Source organism: Somniosus microcephalus, chromosome 1 (assembly GCF_052327205.1).
Source record: "Somniosus microcephalus isolate GS21.2 chromosome 1, FLI_Smic_1.0, whole genome shotgun sequence".
Lineage (NCBI taxonomy): Eukaryota > Metazoa > Chordata > Chondrichthyes > Squaliformes > Somniosidae > Somniosus > Somniosus microcephalus.
This window is the reverse complement of record NC_140987.1, coordinates 341,250,074-341,269,655: the sequence shown is the minus strand read 5'-3', so window position 1 is coordinate 341,269,655 and position 19,582 is coordinate 341,250,074. Positions and strand designations below refer to the sequence as shown.

Sequence of the window (19,582 nt, the reverse complement as noted above, 5' to 3'; positions counted from 1 at the left end):
CTGCGCACCTTACAGGGAACACTGATTGATGGACTCGAGTTTTGCTCTTCCCCACAAGTGGAAACACTCTCTCTCTACTCTATCGAAACCTTTCAGAATTTTAAAGACCCCTATTAGGTCACCCCTGAGCCCTCTCTTTTCAAGAGAAAAGAGACCCAGCCTGTTCATCCTTTCCTGATAGGTATAGCCTCGCATTTCTGGTGTCATCCTTGTAAATTGTTTTTGCACCCTCTCCAGTGCCTCTATATCCTTTTTATAATATGATGACCTGAACTGTACACAGTACTCTAAGTGTGGTCTAACCAAGGTTCATTACAAGTTTAACATAAATTCTCTACTTTTCAATTCTATCCCTCTAGAAATAAACCCTTGTGCTTGGTTTGCTTCTTTATGGCCTTATGTCACTACTTTCAGTGATTTGTGTATTTGTAATCCCAGATCCCTTTTCTTCTCTACCCCATGTAGATTCCTTTTTTCCAAGTAATATGTGACCACCTCCTTTTTCTTACCAAAATATAATACCTCACTTATCTGTGTTGAAATTCATTTGCCAATTATATACCCATTCTGCAAGTTCATTCATGTCTTCTAATAATTTGATCCAGTCGTCCTCAGTATTAACTCCCCCAATTTGGTATCATCCGCAAATTTAGAAATTGTGATTTTGATTCCAAAGTCTAAATCATTAATATAAATTGTGAACAACAGTGATCCCAGCACTGATCCTCATGGGACCCCACTTTCCACGTTCTGCCAGTCTGAATAGCTACCCTTTACCCCTACTCTCTGTTTTCTGTCTTGCAGCCAGCAAGCAATCTATTCTGCTACTTGTGCCCTAAATCTGTATGCTCTGACCTTATTCATTAGTCTATTATGTGGCACCTTATTGAAGGCCTTTTGGAAATATAGATGAATTACATCTACTGCGTTTCCCATGTCTACTCTCTCTATTACCTCTTCAAAGAACTCATTGAGGTTGGTCAAGCAAAACTTTTCCTTTTGAAATCCATGCTGATTATTCATTATTACATTTTTGGTTTCTAGATGTTTTTCTATTTTTTTCTTTTAGTAGGGATTCCATTATTTTTCCTATCCCCGATGTTAAGCTGACTGGTCTGTAGTTCCCTGGACATGTTCTATCTCCCTTCTTAAATATAGGTATAATAATGTTAGCTATCCACCTGTCCTCTGGCACTCCACCTTTTTCTAACAAATTATTAAATATGTGTAATACAGCCTTGGCTATCTCTTCTCTAGATTCTTTCAAAATGTGCGGATGCAATCCAGGGGTTTTATCCTTGAGCTTGATTAGTTTATTAAAAGTAAAAAAACACTTGCATTATATAGCACCTGCTACAACCTCAGGATGTCCCAAAGCGATTTACAGCCAATGAAGTACTTTTGAAGTGTAGTCACTGTTGTAATGTAGGAAACATGTCAGCCAATTTGCGCACAGCAAGCTGCCACAAACAGAAATGTGATAATGACCAGATAATCTGTTTTTTAATGTTGATTGAGGGATAAATATTGGCCAGAACACTGGGGATAACTCCCCTGCTCTTCTTTTGCGTCCACCTGAGAGAGCAGACAGGGCCTCGGTTTAATGTCTTCTTCGAACGACGGCACCTCCGACAGGGCAGCATTCCTTCAGTACTACTTTGGAGTGACAGCATAGATTTTTGTGCTCAAGTCTCTGGAGTGGGACTTAAACTCACCACCTTCTGACTCAGAGTGCTACCAACTGAGCCACGGCTATCACGACAATATTTCTCCTCTTTATTTTAAATGGAGTCATATCATTTCTAATCTCATCTTCTTATGTCATGTCCACCTGATCTGTCTCCTTGGTAAATACTGAAGTAAAGTAATTATTTAATATTTCTATCATTTCGCTATCGCTGCCTGTGATTTTATCCTGTCCATCCCTTAGTGGCCATATTCCCATCCCGACTTTCCTTTTTTTTAATTTATGTGCCTTTAGAATATTTTACTATTTTGTTTTATGTTCCTTGATAATTTAATTTCATAGTTCCTCTTTGCCTTCCTAATTGTTTTTTTGACTTCTCTCCTAATCTCTATGTATTCTCCCTTGTCATGCTCTCCCTTGCTGTCCATGTACTTAGTGTATGCCGCTTTCCTTACCCCCAATGTTTCCTTTATGTCTTTATTCATCCATGGTGTCTCAATAGTGTTTAGATTGTTCTTGTTTTTTAGCAGAATATATTTTTCATGGACTCTGTTGAACACCATTTTAAATGTTTCCCATTGCTCTTCTACATCATTGTTTACCAACATTGGTGTCCATTTTATTTTCCCAAATTCTATTCTCAGCCCCTCGAAATCGGCTTTTCTTCAATCTATTACCCTGGTCTTTCTCATGCATATGTCTTTCTCAATTATTATCTTAAAGCGTATTATATTATGGTCACTATTGCCTAGATGTTCCCCTACTTTTACTTCTTTTATCTGCTCTGGTTCATTGATCATTACTAAATCCAGCAGCAAATCATCCCTTGTGGGCTTCTTACATACTGGGTTAGAAAGGCATCCTGTACACACTGTAGGAACTCCATTTCCTTATCCCCTTTACTTACCTCTTCTGGCCAATTAATTCAGGGTAGTTGAAATCCCCCATGATTATTTTTCTATGTTTTTTGCTCATTTCCCTAATTTGTTTGCAGATTTGTTCTTTCACTCCACCCTCCCCCTTCCACTATTAGGTGGTCTGTAGACTACCCTTATTATGTGATTGATCCTTTTATCTTTTATCTCTATCCATATGGATTATTTTTCTGTCTAACTGATGGCTGCGTCACCTTTTTCTATTGCCATTATGTTACCTCTAATAAGTACAGCTACTCCACCTCCCCTTTTTCCCTCTCTATCTTTTCTAAATATGTTATACCCTGCAGTGTTTAATTCACAGTCCATATTTTTCTGTAGCCATGTCTCAGTAATCCCTATTATATCTGGTTCCTCACAACGTATTATTGCCTCCAGTTCCACTTTTTTGCAACGGACTCTGTGCGTATTGCTGTACAGACAGTTTAACTCATTTTTAATAGCAGTTCCTCTCATTTTATTTTGACCATCTTTTTACACTTCTGTTCTATAACTCTATTTATTCCCTGGCCATCTATGTCCTCCCTTACTTTGGTCTGTCCTACACTCTCCTGTTTTGTTCATATTTAGGCTTGTTTCATTTCATTTAGATCCCTTCCACCCTGCCCCCCGCCCCCAATCTTACTAGTCTAAAGTCCTTGCTACCTCCCTATTTCCTACATTACAACAGTGACTACACTTCAAAAAGTACTGCATTGGCTGTAAAGCACTTTGGGATGTCCGTTGGTCATGAAAGACACTATATAAATGCAAGTTTTTTCTTTTCTTTCTGCTAGGACACTGGTCCTATTCCAGTTCAGGTGGAGCTCATCCCATCGGTACAGTTCCTTCCTGCCCCAGTACTGGTGTCAGTGTCCCATGAAAAGGAATCCCTCTTTCTCACACCAGCCCTTTAGCCATGTGTTAATTCTGCTGATTTGTCTGTCTCTATGCCAATTTGCATGTGGCTTGGGCAGTAATCCAGAGATTATTACCCTCGAGGTCCTGCTTTTTAATAATGCTCCTAACTCCTGATACTTGCTCAGCAGGACTGTTACTGCCTATGTCGTTTGTTCTGACATGGATCATAACAACTGGATTTTCCCCCTCCCTTTCCAAATTCCTCTCCAACCACCTCAAGATATCCCTTACCCTGGCACCGAGTAAGCAACAAACCCTTCAGGACTCCTATCCCCCTAATTATAGAATCTCCTATCACTACCGCATTTCTATTCTGCTCTTCTGCATCCCCCCCGCCCCCCACCCTCCGGACAGCCTTCTGAGCCACGGTGCCTTGGTCTGTATTGTGGCTGTTGCAAGGGGTCTTTTTAACGAGCTTGTGGTGTGCGAGATCGATTCTTGATTTCACACTGCTCGTGAGCGGTTTCGAAGCGCTCCCCCCTCACTGATTCTAGACACTGGACTTATTGCCAGACTACCTTGATGTGTTGGCCCAACTTGTGACTCGGAAGACAAATGGATCAGGTGAGACAAGGTAGGTTTTAAAATTAATGATTTCTTTATTTATAAGGAGAATAAAAACACAGGGAACAAAGAAACAACACAGACAAAATCATTAACACGCCTCCCAATGGGAACTAAAATTTAACACACAAGAATTACTTTGACTATCTTAAAATACATCAATTCATTAGCTGCGGTATAATAAAACGGGGGTGGGGAAAGCGCGCGGTACAACAAAGGATAAATAACACTCCCGATTACAAAGCCCTTAATATTAAAACCCTCCCGTCTCTAAAGTATCCCTCTACTAGGTCAGCTAGGTGGAGTTGGGCCTCTATGCTCACCAGGGTTTTAAAACTGTCCTCAACCTTGGTGCTCCTGTAGCTTCCGGGATTCCCGATTGATCTTCCTTCTGGGACGGGCTCCTGAACCTGCTCTCTTGCTCGAACTTGTAGAACCTCCGTGCTCCTCGAACCGTAATCGAACCTCCTAATCGGACCTCTCCACTCGAACCGTTCAACTTAACCTTAACCTCTCGTTGTTCTCTGCCTCCGATCGTACCTTCTGCCCGTCGATTTTCCCCCAACAGTTATACCGTTACCTTGCCCTTATCTTTGGCGCCAAATCAGGGGTTTTCTTTTGTCAAAGTTTTGGGCCGGCTACTTTGACAAAAGCTGGTACTTTAGTTTAACGACTTTAATCGTGGCCGAAACCAAACTGATGGGTTATGTCCCGTGTCCCGCTGAGTTTGATGCAGATAATGGGTCTTGTCTGTGCTCTGTGATTTCAGTGATGGGTTTACAGTTATCTGGCGATTAACATGACCTTTTCAAGTGCAAGTCCTTTGTTTTTGACTTCGTTACTGCTGCTACCTTTATTACCATATCAATTGCAGTCAGTCTGGAATTTTCCAATCGGTGGTGACTCAGGTTTCTTTAAGGTATTGCAGTGGTATGTCCTTCTGAAATGAGTCATGTGATCTGCCGACTCCATCTTGTGCTCTTAAAAATGTGGCCATTTCAGGGGTTTTAAAATGTAGGCTGTATTTTCCTGGATTTTGCGAATCCTACTGTGATGAAATATTCCATTCATCACGGCCTGTGACTGTGGTCGGTTTCAGTGTCATTTCCCTTCCCCCAGTCCTCATTGTATTGTTTATTGGAATGTGCTGGAATGTGCTGTGTGTGTAGGGCTCCGCCCATACCTGGCCCCTTTTGTAAGCTAGCTCAGTCTGGCCTCAGTCTCCAGAAGGAAGATATCTCTCTCTCTCTTACGTGTTACGTTCTAAGTTAATAAAAGCCTTGTTTTGTTTCGCTAACATCGAGTCTCGGAATTATTGAGGCACATCAATTTTATTAACTTATTTTTCAACACTATGGATCAACTCCTGAAACCCGAACGTTTGGATTTGGATCAACATGCTCCGGACGCATCAGCACGCTTCGGACACTGGTTTGAGTGTATGGAATTCTTCCTGGACAATTCCGCAGCCGTCAAAGATGCTACGGACGCTGCGAGGATGAGACTCGGAATTCTGCGGAATTGGGTAAGCCACCGGGTTTACCCCCTCATCCAAGACGCCGATACGTACCTGGCCGCCTGCGACATCTTAAAGGCGCATTACCAGCAGCCTACGAATGAGGTGTATGCTAGGCATCTGCTCGCTACTCGCGCACAGCGACCTGGGGAATCGGTGGAGGAGTTCCTAAGCACCCTGAAAATGCTTGGCAAAGACTGCAAGTGCCGAGATGTAAAAGCCGCAGTGTACACTGACGAGCTTGTTCGCGATGCCTTTATCACAGGCCTCAGCTCCACTTACATCCGGCAAAGACTGCTGGAAAAAACGGGGTTGGACCTGAAACAGGCTGCAGACACCGTGCGATCCCTGGATGTGGCCCAGAGAAACTCGGACGCCTACTCTTCAGCCCGCGCCGTCCACGCCGCCACATGTGCACCGAGGGCGCCGCCATCTTGGAAGGCATCTTCCCCGCCCGGCAGCCCGACACCGGCGGGGCCCCGCTCTCCCCCCAGAAGCCCTACGACAGCCGCGACGCGTCAGGGACCCAACTGCTACTTCTGCGGGCAGCCAAAACACACCAGAAACCTGTGCCCGGCGAAAGGCACCACCTGCTTTAAGTGCGGTAAGAAGGGGCACTTCGGGAAGGTGTGCAGAGGGAACCCCGCCGGAAAACCAACCGCCGGAAAACCCGCCACCGCCGCGTTTGCGCCATGGGAGCGGCCATCTTGGACGCCATCTTGCCCAACCTCGTGGGGTCCGCCATCTTATGAGCAGACAGCGTGGACGCCATCTTGTATCGATCAGAGCCCTACAGTGGCATCGGTCACAGTGGACCAGACCAGGCCGCACCCGCTATCCAAATCAATGGTGGACATCGAGGTAAACGGGTGCCGGGTTAAATGTTTAATTGACAGTGGAAGCACGGAGAGTTTTATCCACCCTGAACTGGCACAGCAACTCTCCCTAAAGGTGGTCCCTGCTCAAGGTACCATCTCTATGGCTGATAAAACCCAGACATCGACCATTCTGGGTTACTGCACGGTACAATTGGGCGTTAACGGAACTGTATACGATAATTTTAAAGTATTAATCATGAAGAACCTATGTGCGAGCGTAATCTTGGGCCTGGATTTCCAGTGCAACCACCAAAGCATCACGCTCAAGTACGGTGGGTCCCAGCCGCCCCTCACAGTGTGCGGTCTGGCTACCCTGAAGGTAAAGCCGCCTTCGCTATTCGCGAACCTTACCCCTAACTGCCGGCCAATAGCGACCAAAAGCAGGAGGTACAGCTGGGAGGACAGGCGGTTTATCGCGACCGAGGTAGACAGGCTCCTGAAAGAGCGCATTATTGAACGCAGCAACAGCCCGTGGCGCGCCCAAGTGGTAGTGGTAAGGGGTAGCGAGAAGAAACGGATGGTGATCGACTATAGTCAAACGATCAACAGGTACACCCAACTAGACGCCTACCCGCTACCCCGCATATCAGAAATGGTGAACCAAATCGCCCAATACCGGGTGTTCTCCACCATCGACCTCAAGTCAGCGTACCACCAGCTCCCTATCAGACCAGAGGACCGCCCGTACACCGCCTTCGAGGCGAACGGACGCCTCTACCAATTCCTCAGAGTCCCCTTTGGGGTGACGAATGGGGTCTCGGTTTTTCAGAGGGAGATGGACCGCATGGTCGATGACCACCACTTGCAGGCAACCTTCCCCTACCTCGACAACGTCACCATCTGCGGCCACAATCAACAGGATCACGACTCGAACCTCGAGAGGTTCCTGGAAACCGCACAAAAACTCAACCTCACCTACAACGAGGACAAGTGCGTTTTCAACACCATGCGCCTCTGCATACTAGGCAGCGTGGTGGAGAATGGGGAAATCGGACCAGACCCCGACCGATTGCGCCCCCTACGGGAGCTGCACCTGCCCAACACTCCCAAAGCCCTGAAAAGGTGCCTGGGGTTATTTTCTTATTATTCCCAATGGGTCCCCAACTACTCCGACAAAGCCCACCCCCTCTTGAAAGCATCCTCTTTTCCGCTCTCTGCTGAGGCCCACGCCGCCTTCAAAAGCATTAAGCAGGATATTGAGTGGGCCACGCTACAGGCAGTGGACGAGAACACTCCATTTCAAGTGGAAAGTGATGCGTCTGACTTCGCCTTGGCGGCCACCCTCAACCAGGCGGGGCGGCCCGTAGCTTTCTTCTCGAGGACCCTCCAAGGGCCCGAGATCAGACACTCCTCCGTGGAAAAGGAGGCCCAAGCCATCGTGGAGGCAGTGCGCCACTACCTAGCCGGCAAACGCTTCACCCTACTTACCGACCAGCGGTCGGTAGCGTTTATGTTCAATAATAAACAGAGGGGGAAGATTAAAAATGATAAGATTCTTAGGTGGCGGATCGAGCTCTCCACCTCCAAGTACGACATCATTTACCGGCCAGGGGCCCTTAACGAATTCCCTGATGCCCTCTCACGAGGGATGTGTGCCAGCGCCACCGGGGATCGGCTACAGACCCTCCACAATGACCTCTGCCACCCAGGGGTCACGCGGCTGTTCCACTTCATAAAGTCCCGTAACTTACCCTACTCGATTGAGGAAGTTCGGTCTCTGACCAGGAACTGCCGCACTTGCGCTGAGTGCAAGCCTCGGTTCTACCGCCCAGATAGAGCCCACTTAATCAAAGCTACACGGCCCTTTGAGCGGCTCAGCTTAGATTTCAAGGGCCCCCTCCCGTCCGTCGACCGCAATGTTTACTTCCTGAACATTGTGGACGAATACTCCCGGTTCCCATTCGCCTTCCCCTGCCCAGACATGACCAGCGCCACGGTCATTAAATGCCTCAACAGCCTGTTCTGCCTGTTCGGTATGCCGAGCTACATCCATACGGATAGGGGGGCGTCCTTCATGAGTGAAGAGCTACGCCAGTACATGCTGTCCAAGGGGATCGCCACGAGCCGTACCACCAGCTACAACCCCCGGGGTAACGGCCAAGTGGAGCGAGAGAACGGGACAGTGTGGAAAGCAGTCACTCTAGCTCTAAGGACCAAGGGCCTCCCTATCTCCCGCTGGCAGGAAGTCCTCTCGGATGTGCTCCATTTGATACGGTCGCTATTGTGTACGGCCACTAATGCCACGCCTCATGAACGAATGTTTGTCTTTCCCCGGAAATCCACCTCAGGCGTATCCATGCCGTCATGGCTCTCCACCCCAGGTCCGGTACTCGTGCGAAGGCATGTGAGGGGCTACAAGACGGACCCTCTCGTGGAGCCAGTACACCTACTCCACGCCAACCCCCAATACGCATATGTCCGGCACGCCGACGGAAGGGAGGACACCGTGTCCATAAAAGACGTCGCCCCAGCCGGCATCGACAACAACCACGGCAATAGCAGCAACAACGATCACAGCAACTCTTACCCACCCACCACTCTTTCATCACCCCCGGAAGAACATCGACCAACGGCACCCCCACCAACTACCCCTTCAACAACCCTGGCGGCACCCCCGGCAGAGACCCAGGAGACTACCGGGGACACCCAGCCGACACCCGCGGCACCACAACAGCCACGTCGGTCGCAGAGGACTATCAAACCCCCGAACAGACTAAATCTATAGAAGGGGTGAATGTGATGAAATATTCCATTCATCACGGCCTGTGACTGTGGTCGGTTTCAGTGTCATTTCCCTTCCCCCAGTCCTCATTGTATTGTTTATTGGAATGTGCTGGAATGTGCTGTGTGTGTAGGGCTCCGCCCATACCTGGCCCCTTTTGTAAGCTAGCTCAGTCTGGCCTCAGTCTGCAGAAGGAAGACATCTCTCTCTCTCTTACGTGTTACGTTCTAAGTTAATAAAAGCCTTGTTTTGTTTCGCTAACATCGAGTCTCGGAATTATTGAGGCACATCACCTGCACTGTCCTTCCTGCAGTCTTTCTCCTTCTCCTCACAGATAGCAAGTACATCGTACCTGTTGGACAGGACCAGTGTCTGCAGGACCTCCATCTCAACCTCTCCTAAGTCCCCACTACCTAGCTCCCTGACAGTCACACCTTCCCTTCCTGAAATTGTGCTTTCCTCTGGAGTGTGACTGTGTTCTGGATAAAACTATGCAGAAATTCTCCCCCCTCCCTTATGTTTTGGAATGTCTCTAACTCGCACTCCAGTTTACTGACCCTGAGCCGGAGTGACTGAAGGCAGAGACATTTCCTGCAGATGTGGAAATCTGGGACAGTCTCGCTGTCCACAAACTCCCATATACTACAGTCCGACACACAGCCTGCCCTACCCTCTCTAGTCTTTTTTATTTATTTGTTTCTTGATAGCCTGAATTAAAAATAGGTAGACTGCTTTTGTTAAAAAAGAATAAATGACTTACTGTTTACTCACCCAAGAGCAAAAAAATGTATTTCTCACCAACCAATCACCAGCCTGTTGTCATGTGACGTCACTGGGTCAGGAGTTGTTTACCCAGCCGATTGGGCACTACTGGAAAATCTCACGCTTTTTGAAACGCGGTTTAGCTATCTTAGTTCTTTGTCTTAGGTCCTTACTTTATCTTAGTCTATATTTATTTATAGGTAATTACCTTTTAGTCTGTTTTAAGGTTTTTTGTTTGCTTTTTTTACATACTAACTTGCACTAAGTGCTAAAACACTGAACAAAATTTTAAATACTTAATGGCTCGAGCTTACACAAACCACTACATGTGTTAAAGGCAAAAAGAATCACCTCCTTCCCCACTACAGCAAATTTCTACTCTCTCCAAATTCTAAACTTCCCACTCTGTTCACGATCCACTCAGTTAATGTGGTGATCTGTGGTGATGCTCCGTGCTGCAGCTATGTGAATCTGTATGGGTAGAACTGAGAAATACCAAGGGGCAGAAACTGTTAGTGGGAGTGGTATATAGACCTCCAAACAGTAATGCGGAGGTTGGGGATGGCATTAAAAGGGAAATTAGAGAAGCGTGCAATAAGGGCACAGCAGTCATCATGGGTGACTTTAATCTACATATAGATTGGGCTAACCAAATTAGTAACAATACTGTGGAGGAGGCATTCCTGGAGTGTTTACGGGATGGTTTCCTGGACCAATATGTAGAGGAACCAACCAGAGATCAGGCCATCTTAGACTGGGTATTATGTAACGAGAAAGGATTAATTAGCAATCTTGTTGTACGAGGCCCCTTGGGTCGGAGCGATCATAATATGATCGAATTCTTCATTAAGATGGAGAATGAAGTAGTTGACTCAGAGACTAGGGCCCTGAATTTAAATTATGGAAACTACGATGGTCTGAGGCGCGAGTTGGGTAGGATTGATTGGGGAATGTCACTCAAAGGGTTGGCGGTGAATAGGCAATGGCAAACATTCAAAGACCGCATGGATGAACTACAGAATTTGTTCATCCCAGTTTGGCATAAAAATAAAATAAAAAAGGTGACTCAACCGTGGCTAACAAGGGAAATTAGGGATAGCATAAGATCCAAGGAGTGGACATATAAATTGGCCAGAAAACGCAGTAAACCTGAGGATTGGGAGCAGTTTAGGATTCAACAAAGGAGGACAAAGGGATTAATTAAGAAGGGGAAAATAGAATATGAGAGTAAGCTTGCAGGGAACATAAAAACTGACTTTAAAAGCTTTTATAGATATGTGAAGAGAAAAAGATTGGTGAAGTCAAGCGTAGGTCCCTTGCAGTCAGAATCAGGGGAATTTATAATGGGGAACAAAGAAATGGCAGACCAATTAACTTCATATTTTGGTTCTATCTTCACAAAGGAGGACACAAATAACCTCCCAGAGATGTCGGGGAACATAGGGTCTGATGAAAGGGAGGAACTGAAAGAAATCAGTATTTGTAGGGAAATTGATGGGATTGAAGGCCGATAAATCCTCAGGGCCTGATAATCTACATCCTAGGGTACTTAAGGAACTGGCCCTAGAAATAGTAGATGAATTGCTGATCATCTTCCAACATTCGATGGAATCTGGAACAGTACCCATGGATTGGAGGGTAGCTAATGTTACCCCACTATTCAAAAAAGGTGGTAGAGAGAAAACGGGGAATTACAGACCAGTAAGCCTGACATCGGTAGTGGGGAAAATGCAAGAGTCCATTATAAAAGATGTAATAGCGGAGCACTTGGAAAACAGTGACAGGATCGGACAAAGTCAACATGGATTTACAAAAGGTAAATCGTGCTTGACTAATCTACTGGAATTTTTTGAGGATGTAACTGGTAAAATTGATAAGGGAGAACCAGTGGATGTGGTGTATTTGGACTTTCAGAAGGCTTTCGATAAGGTCCCGCATAAGAGATTAGCGTGTAAAGTTAAGGCACATGGGATTGGGGGCAAGGTATTGACTTGGATGGAGAACTGGTTGGCAGACAGAAAGCAAAGAGTTGGAATAAACGGGTCTTTTTCCGAGTGGCAGGCAGTGACTGGTGGGGTACCGCAGGGATCGGTCCTTGGACCTCAGCTATTCACAATATATATTAATGATCTAGACAAGGGAACTAGATGTAATATCTCCAAATTTGCAGACGACACAAAGCTGGGTGGGCGTGTGTGCTGTGAGGAGGATGCCGAGAAACTCCAGGATGATTTGGACAGGTTGGGTGATTGGGCAGAAGCATGGCAGATGCAATATAATGTGGATAAATGTGAGGTTATCCACTTTGGTGGCAAAAACAGGAAGGCAGATTATTATCTGAATGGCAATAGATTGGGAGAAGGGGAAGTGCAACGAGACCTGGGTGTCCTTGTGCACCAGTTGCTGAAGGTAAGCATGCAGGTGCAGCAGGCGGTTAAGAAGGCAAATGGTATGTTGGCCTTCGTAGCGAGAGGGTTTGAGTACAGGAAAAAGGATGTCTTGCTGCAGTTGTACAGGGCCTTGGTGTATTGTGTGCAGTTTTGGTCGCCTTATCTGAGGAAGGATGTTTTTGCCATGGAAGGAGTTCAGCGAAGATTCACCAGGCTGATACCTGGGATGGCAGGAATGACGTATGAGGAGAGATTGGGTCGATTGGGCTTGTACTCGCTGGAGTTTAGAAGAATGAGAGGTGATCTCATTGAAACTTATAAAATTCTGACAGGACTGGACAGACTAGATGCAGGAAGGGTTTTCCCGATGGTTGGGGAGCCCAGAACCAGGGGTCACAGTCTAAGGATAAGGGGTAGGCCATTTAGGACAGAAATTAGGAGGAATTTCTTCACCCAGAGAGTGGTGAACCTGTGGAATTCTCTACCACAGAAGACAGTAGAGGCCAATTCATTAAATATATTCAAGAAGGAGTTGGATATATTTCTTAAGGCTAAAGGGATCAAGGGTATGGGGAGAAAACAGAGACCGGGTACTGAATTTGGATGATCAGCCATGATCGCATTGAATGGCGGAGCAGGCTCGAGGGGCCGAATGGCCTACTCCTGCTCCTATCTCCTATCTTCTATGTTTCTATGCTTCTATGTAAGGCTATAAGCATTCATGGAATATGTCAGCAGAGGAGATCCCTGTGCTGTTTTTGAACTGTGCAGAAATATCATAAGGATGAAAATGTCTTTGTAAATCTGGAAATGAGCACAGTTTGTGATATTATCTAGGATTTTCTTCATGTAATTAATTTTTCATTGTCAAAAATATATATAATTGTCTACATTACTGTTATAGTAGTGCCTAAAATAGAACATTTTCATCTAGCCATATGATCAGTGCAGGAAATGGTTACCAAACTGAGGACGTAACTTGTGCATACCGCACGTGAACCACATTTTGTTTTCTCATGGGCAACATGAGAAGATTTAAAGCTGCACTTGATTTCTTGTTGGAAGCTTTACCAGTGCCTCCAAAATAACTTTGTTTTTTTGTTGTAATGGAATGTTTCTTGATTGGGTAGCATCTAACGCGGCTCAGATCAGACAGTTGTGGGCTGCGATGATGTTGCCTTGTGGTTACCTGACCTTTTAAAGGAAGTGATGCTTCAACTTAGAGTTTCACAAGTTTGTGCGCCCCGATGCGTTTGCAAATGAACTTACTACTTTCTGGTTCTCTCCTCATTTGACCCAGAGGATTCACTTCTACGATACCTAAGTGATGATAAGATTCTGATCATTCAAGAGGAGCCTATGACACAGAGGGACAGCAAGAGAGACACAGGCAGGAGATCGAGGAGGAAGAAGAACCCAGGAAGCCCCAGCTACCCTATTAGTCCCTCTGTACTGACAGCCCCTGTCAGACTTGACCCCACTTCTCAGGATATCTTGAATTTTCCACTGCCTGAAAGCAACACGGTGCCGCTCTACCACGTAAGTTATTAAATCCTATTGTTTGGCTTTACCATTTATTTTTATTTGCATATTACCCAGCCGGTTTGTTTCTCGGGTTCAAGTCTAACATATGTGTTGTGTTTTGATTAATGAAGCTTAGCAAAGCGTGCGTGGGCCTTGCATTTGGAAATATATTCTGAAGAACTTGGTATAATTTATGTATAATCAAAGTAAAAGAATCACCCTTTTAAACTAAGAGAGTAGCTTTGACAGAAAATATTTGGATCAGTGACAGTTTTACATTTTCGGTTCCTCAGAAGTGTCCTAAAGGAATACTAGGCACCAACTTAACTTCCAACGCAAAGATTGCCAAATATAAATTCATCTCTTTTCTGACTAAAGTGCCACCAAATCCTCACTGACTCTTCTTCAGTCAGCAGTGACCAGTGGCATCTGTGTCAAATGCATCTAAACTTGGGTTTTTAATGGTGATTCAGTAACTTTGTTGGCTGCACTGTAGTTTAATTTGCTGCTTTTTAAATCAGTATTATTTGAGCTTTGAAGATTTCCTTTTTATCATCAGGCAAAGGTTTGGTTGATTCATGACATTTAAAATATGCAAAACTCTGATCATATTGCAATCAGAAACCTGTCTTCCTCTGTGCTCCGTGGGATATGTTGTTCGTGTTGTGTGTTTTATGTGATTCACTGAAGAGCTCGATGCCGAGCACTTAGTTTAGTACAGTATCAACAATATCAGAATTGTTACAGTACATGAACCTTCAAGAACTTGTGGAAATATCTGTAAAGTATGTTCGTCTAACAGAAGAATAAAAGGCTAGGAATTACTATTGTGATGGGCAAATGTTCACACAACTTTCCTCTCCATTGTTTTAACTGAGATATTAATTGGTTTAAATGGGTCAACACCTCATTGAAATAAGAGATGAGTCATATGAACTTTAATATCACCAACTGTAATCCCTAGTCTCTAATTCATTCTGAAGGGTTTCTGAAAAAAATCAGTCCACTATTTAAACAAGATGGGTCAACAAATCTGCTTGTCAGTGAAACTGAACCAGCAAGATATTAACCTTGTACAGAGCATAAAGGATGTCTGGCAGTGCATTACAGGGCTACAGCACAATTGAGAGAGTTCTGAGATGTCGATTCTAAGAGTTTATACCTTTGTGAGAAGCCTGAGAGTTTGTTGCTGTCACTATCGCCCTGCACGGGATGTGATTTTTGCTGACATGCCGTTATTTTTAGTGCTTTCTATGCCAGTTCCTGTTTTGTGCGACTTCCGGCAAATTTTTCAGCACTGACATTCACCTTTTTTCCATTCTGTGTGGCTTTTTAATCATAGGCCTGTGGTCGAGCCACCAAAGGACTCAGAGCGGTTGTACATAATTCCTTTAACAGCAATGTAGTTACTGCCTGTGTTTGTACCTTTAATTACACTGTTTGACTGTACTATGTCTAGTTACCTTTACAGCGCGGTTTCAACGTGATGATGTCATACCGTTAGTCACGTGATTCCCCAATGGCGGGAAGAACGTGATGACATCAGCTTTCAGACCAGAGGATCAGTCCTCGTGGAGCCTTCAAAAAGAGCAGACCTGTAGTTGATGTATTCCAGCAGTTTCCAGTTAAAACCTGTTTTGTTCCATTAAAGTTCGTTGTTTTGATTGCCTGAGCCGAACTCAGTCTTTTCGTTAGGAACCTCCGTTCCTACATTGGTGACCCCGACTTCTACGAACAATTTTTGTGGAAGGTTCATCATGGACACGAACGGCGTGACTCTGAAACTGCCACAGTTCTGGGAGCAACAACCAGACGCCTGGTTTATCCAGGCTGAAGCCCAGTTCGCCATCAGGAACATCGTCGCGGATCAGACCCGTTATTATTACGTGGTCTCCGCCCTCGACAGCGCAACCGCCTCACAGATCATCAGCCTCCTCGGTAGTCCTCCTACTGACAGCAAGTATGATACGATAAAGGTACGGTTGCTTCAGGTTTTCAGGCTCTCGAAGTCAGAGCGTGCTCGCCGGCTCATCACGATGCCTGGCCTCGGGGACTTCAAACCGTCCGCGCTCATGAGCCAAATGCTCACGCTCTTGGGTGTCGAACCGGAATGCTTCCTCTTCCGGGAGCTTTTCCTCTACCAAATGCCGGAGCAGGTACAGGCTGCGCTAGCCAGATCCGACATTACAGACTGCGCCGAGCTTGCTGCCGAAGCCGATAAGATTTTCACTGTAACCCAGCAGTGCTGCGCGGCCACGAGGCGCCCATCCCCCACAGACGCGGTTCCAGCTCCTCCTGCAGCGGGCTGGTGCTCCTACCACGCCTGTTTTGGCGCGAAAGCACGATGCTGCCGCTCCCCCTGCAATTTTTCGCCCAAAAAACAACAAAGCTCCTGCAGCGTTCCTGGCGAAGGAGGACCGGGTCTAACGGGCGCTCCGCGGTTGCGATGGCCGTCGGATCTACAGGGAAACTTCCTTATATCACCGATTCCCTATCGGGTCGACGTTTCCTTTGTGACACCGGGGCGCAGTGTAGCATTCTACCTGCATCGAAGCTCGATATGCAGGCTGGGAACCACGGTTTTTCCCTCATAGCGGCTAATGGCGCAGCAATTCGAGCTTTCCGAAAGCGGCGGGTCCAAGTCTGTTTCGGCGGTCAGCGCTTCTGTTGAGAATTCGTCACGGCCACAGTCTCACAGGCCATCCTAGGGGCGGATTTTCTGTGTGCCAGCAGCCTCCTCGTCGATGCCCGGCACCACCGGTTGATCAACGCGGCCACCTTCCACTCGATTCCGTGCTACCATGGTACCACCATGGCACGCTCTATTGCCTGTGCTTTCCCTCCTCCAGATGACTTCACTCGGCTCCTCGGAGAGTTTCCGGAGCTGACAAGGCCCACTTTCTCCTCCTCGGCCACGAAGCATGGTGTTGAACATCATATCGCCACTACTGGCCCCCCGGTTTATGCGCGGGCTAGAAGGCTCGAACCCAGCAAGCTCGCGGCTGCGAAAGCGGAGTTCGACACGATGGAGCGGCTCGGGATCATTCGCCGATCCAATAGTCCCTGGTCTTCGCCGCTCCACTTTGTTCCGAAACCGGGTGGCGGCTGGCGGCCATGCGGTGACTACCGACGCCTGAACGATGCCACCACTCCTGATCGGTACCCGATTCCGCATATTCAGGATTTCTTGGCCCATTTGGCGGAAAATTCTATCTTTTCTAAAGTCGACCTCGTCTGGGGGTATCACCAGGATCCCGTGCACCCGCAAGACGTCCCGAAAACCACAGTCATCACCCCTTTCGGCCTCTTTGAGTTCCTGCGGATGCCGTTTGGCTTGAAGAACGCGGCACAGGCGTTCCAGCGCTTAATGGACTCTGTGCTCCAAGACCTAAGCTTCATCTTCGTCTACCTTGACAACATTCTCATCGCCAGTGCTAGCAAGGAAGAGCACATCTCCCATTTGCGTACCCTCTTTATGCACCTCAGCCGGCATGGTTTAATCATCAACCCGGCCAAGTGCCAGTTCGGCCTGCAGCAGATCGATTTCTTGGGACACCGCATAACATCGGATGGCCCCGTCCCCTTAATGACGAAGGTGGAAGCGGTTACTTCTTTCCCGCGCCCGCCAACCGTCAAGGCCTTGCAAGAGTTCCTGGGGATGGTCAACTTCTATCACCGTTTCGTCCCTAAGGCGGCTCAGCTTATGCAACCCTTGTATGGGGCCCTCAAGGGCAAGTCCGGTAAGGATCCAATCAGCTGGACAGCCGAGATGGACCAGGCATTCGTCAACACCAAGAGCGCTTTGGCCAACGCAACCATGCTGGCGCACCCACTTCCAGGTGCCACCATCGCCCTTACCACGGACGCGTCAGACTACACCATCGGCGCAGTGCAAGAGCAGTGGGTCAATGGCACGTGGCAACCGCTGGCGTTTTTCAGCCGTCAACTGCGGAAAAATGAAAAAAAATACAGCAGCTTCGATCGGGAGTTACTGGCCCTTTTTCTGGCCATTCGCCATTTCCGGTTCTTATTGGAAGGACGTCCCTTCACGGCTTTTGTCCACCACAAGCCTCTAACGTTCGCCATGGCCAAGACCGCCGAACCGTGGTCCGCTTGTCAACAACGTCACTTGACGTTTATTTCCGAATTTACCACAGACATTCAACATGTGTCTGGTAAAGACAACCTGGTGGCGGATTGCCTCTCCCGTGCGATGGTCCACCTGGGGATCGACTACGCCCTCATGGCTGCAGATCAGGCCTCGGACTCTGAGGTCCAATCATACAGAACCGTCCCCTCTAGTTTCCAAGTGACCAACGTCACTTTCCAGGCCACAGGCGCCACGCTCCTTTGCGACGTCTCCATGGGCGTTCCCCGACCTATCATGCCGGTCGCATGACGCCGGAAGGTGTTTGATGCCATACACGGGTTGTCACACCCTGGGATGAAGGCTTCACAACGGCTTATGTCAGCGAAGTTCGTCTAGAAAGATATGCACCTTGATGTCCGGGACTGGGCTAACACCTGCGTAGTCTGCCAGAAGGCCAAGGTCCAGCGTCATGTTAAAGCTCCAGTGGCTACGTTCGCTGTTCCAGAGCGTCGTTTCGACCACGTGCATGTGGACCTTGTGGGGCCGCTTCCGCCTTCTCAGGGTTATACTCATCTCCTCACCATGGTGGACTGCACCACTAGGTGGCCAGAGGCAATTCCTTTGGTTTCCACCACTTCGGCAGATGTCGCTAGAGCTTTCATCTCCTGTTGGGTTGCACGTTTCGGGGTACCGGCGGACATCTCTTCCGACCGTGGGCCACAATTTTCCTCGGAGCTTTGGAACGCTGTAGCTCAGGGGCTCGGCACCAAACTTCATCACACCACCGCCTATCATCCACAGGCGAACGGCCTTTGTGAGCGATTCCACAGGTCGCTTAAAGCCACCCTTCGGGCCAGTCTTCAAGGTGCAGGATGGGTGGACAGACTTCCATGGGTCCTTTTGGGTCTTCGTACGGCGCCCAAAGAAGACCTGCAATCGTCCTCAGCTGAACTCGTCTACGGCCAGCCTCTCCGAGTACCAGGGGATTTCCTCCCTTCTCCCACAGAGCCATGGTCCGCCTCCCAGCAACTCGTTAGCCACCAGGAAGCGGCCAGATGCTTCGCTCCGGTGCCTACATCAAATCACGGCTTACAGATCTCCCATGTGCCAGTGGAATTGAAGAATGCTGAGTATGTATTCATCCGCCACGACGCTCACCGGGATCCGCTCAAGCCCCCTTACACTGGTCCTTTCCGCATCATCGAACCAGGAGACAAATCCTTTTCGGTCGACATCGGAGGAAAGCCAGATCACATTTCGGTGGATCGATTGAAGCCGGCTCACCTGGACCTGGACCACCCAGTCGTCGTCGCTCAACCGCTGAAACGTGGCCGACCGCCCGCATCCGCCGTGCCAGATCAACCAAAGCCGCCCGCCAACTCGACCATGCTCGCCACGCCTGCTCAACCACAATCGCCTGCCAGCTCGACCACCGGTCATCAACTTCCTCTGCCAGGTTATCGAAGTCGATCAGACAGACTTGTCAGACCTCCCCCTCGTCTCACTTTTTCTGTTAAAGACAATTCTGGGGGGGCGCATGTGGCGGAGCCACCAAAGGACTCAGAGCGATTGTACATAATTCCTTTAACAGCAATGTAGTTACTGCCTGTGTCT

At 47.6% G+C, this 19,582-nt stretch overlaps 1 protein-coding gene across 3 annotated transcripts in view; it reads left to right on the top strand.

The window, feature by feature from the left end:
- LOC147124941 (connector enhancer of kinase suppressor of ras 2) overlaps positions 1-19,582 on the top strand; it is a 1,271,510-nt gene that overhangs the window by 998,835 nt on the left and 253,093 nt on the right. For all 3 annotated transcript variants that reach the window (XM_085995047.1, XM_085995029.1, XM_085995038.1), the window contains one exon: positions 13,655-13,893. In XM_085995047.1, the coding sequence (XP_085851173.1) occupies positions 13,655-13,893 (239 nt within the window). The remainder of the gene's footprint in view (positions 1-13,654; positions 13,894-19,582) is intronic.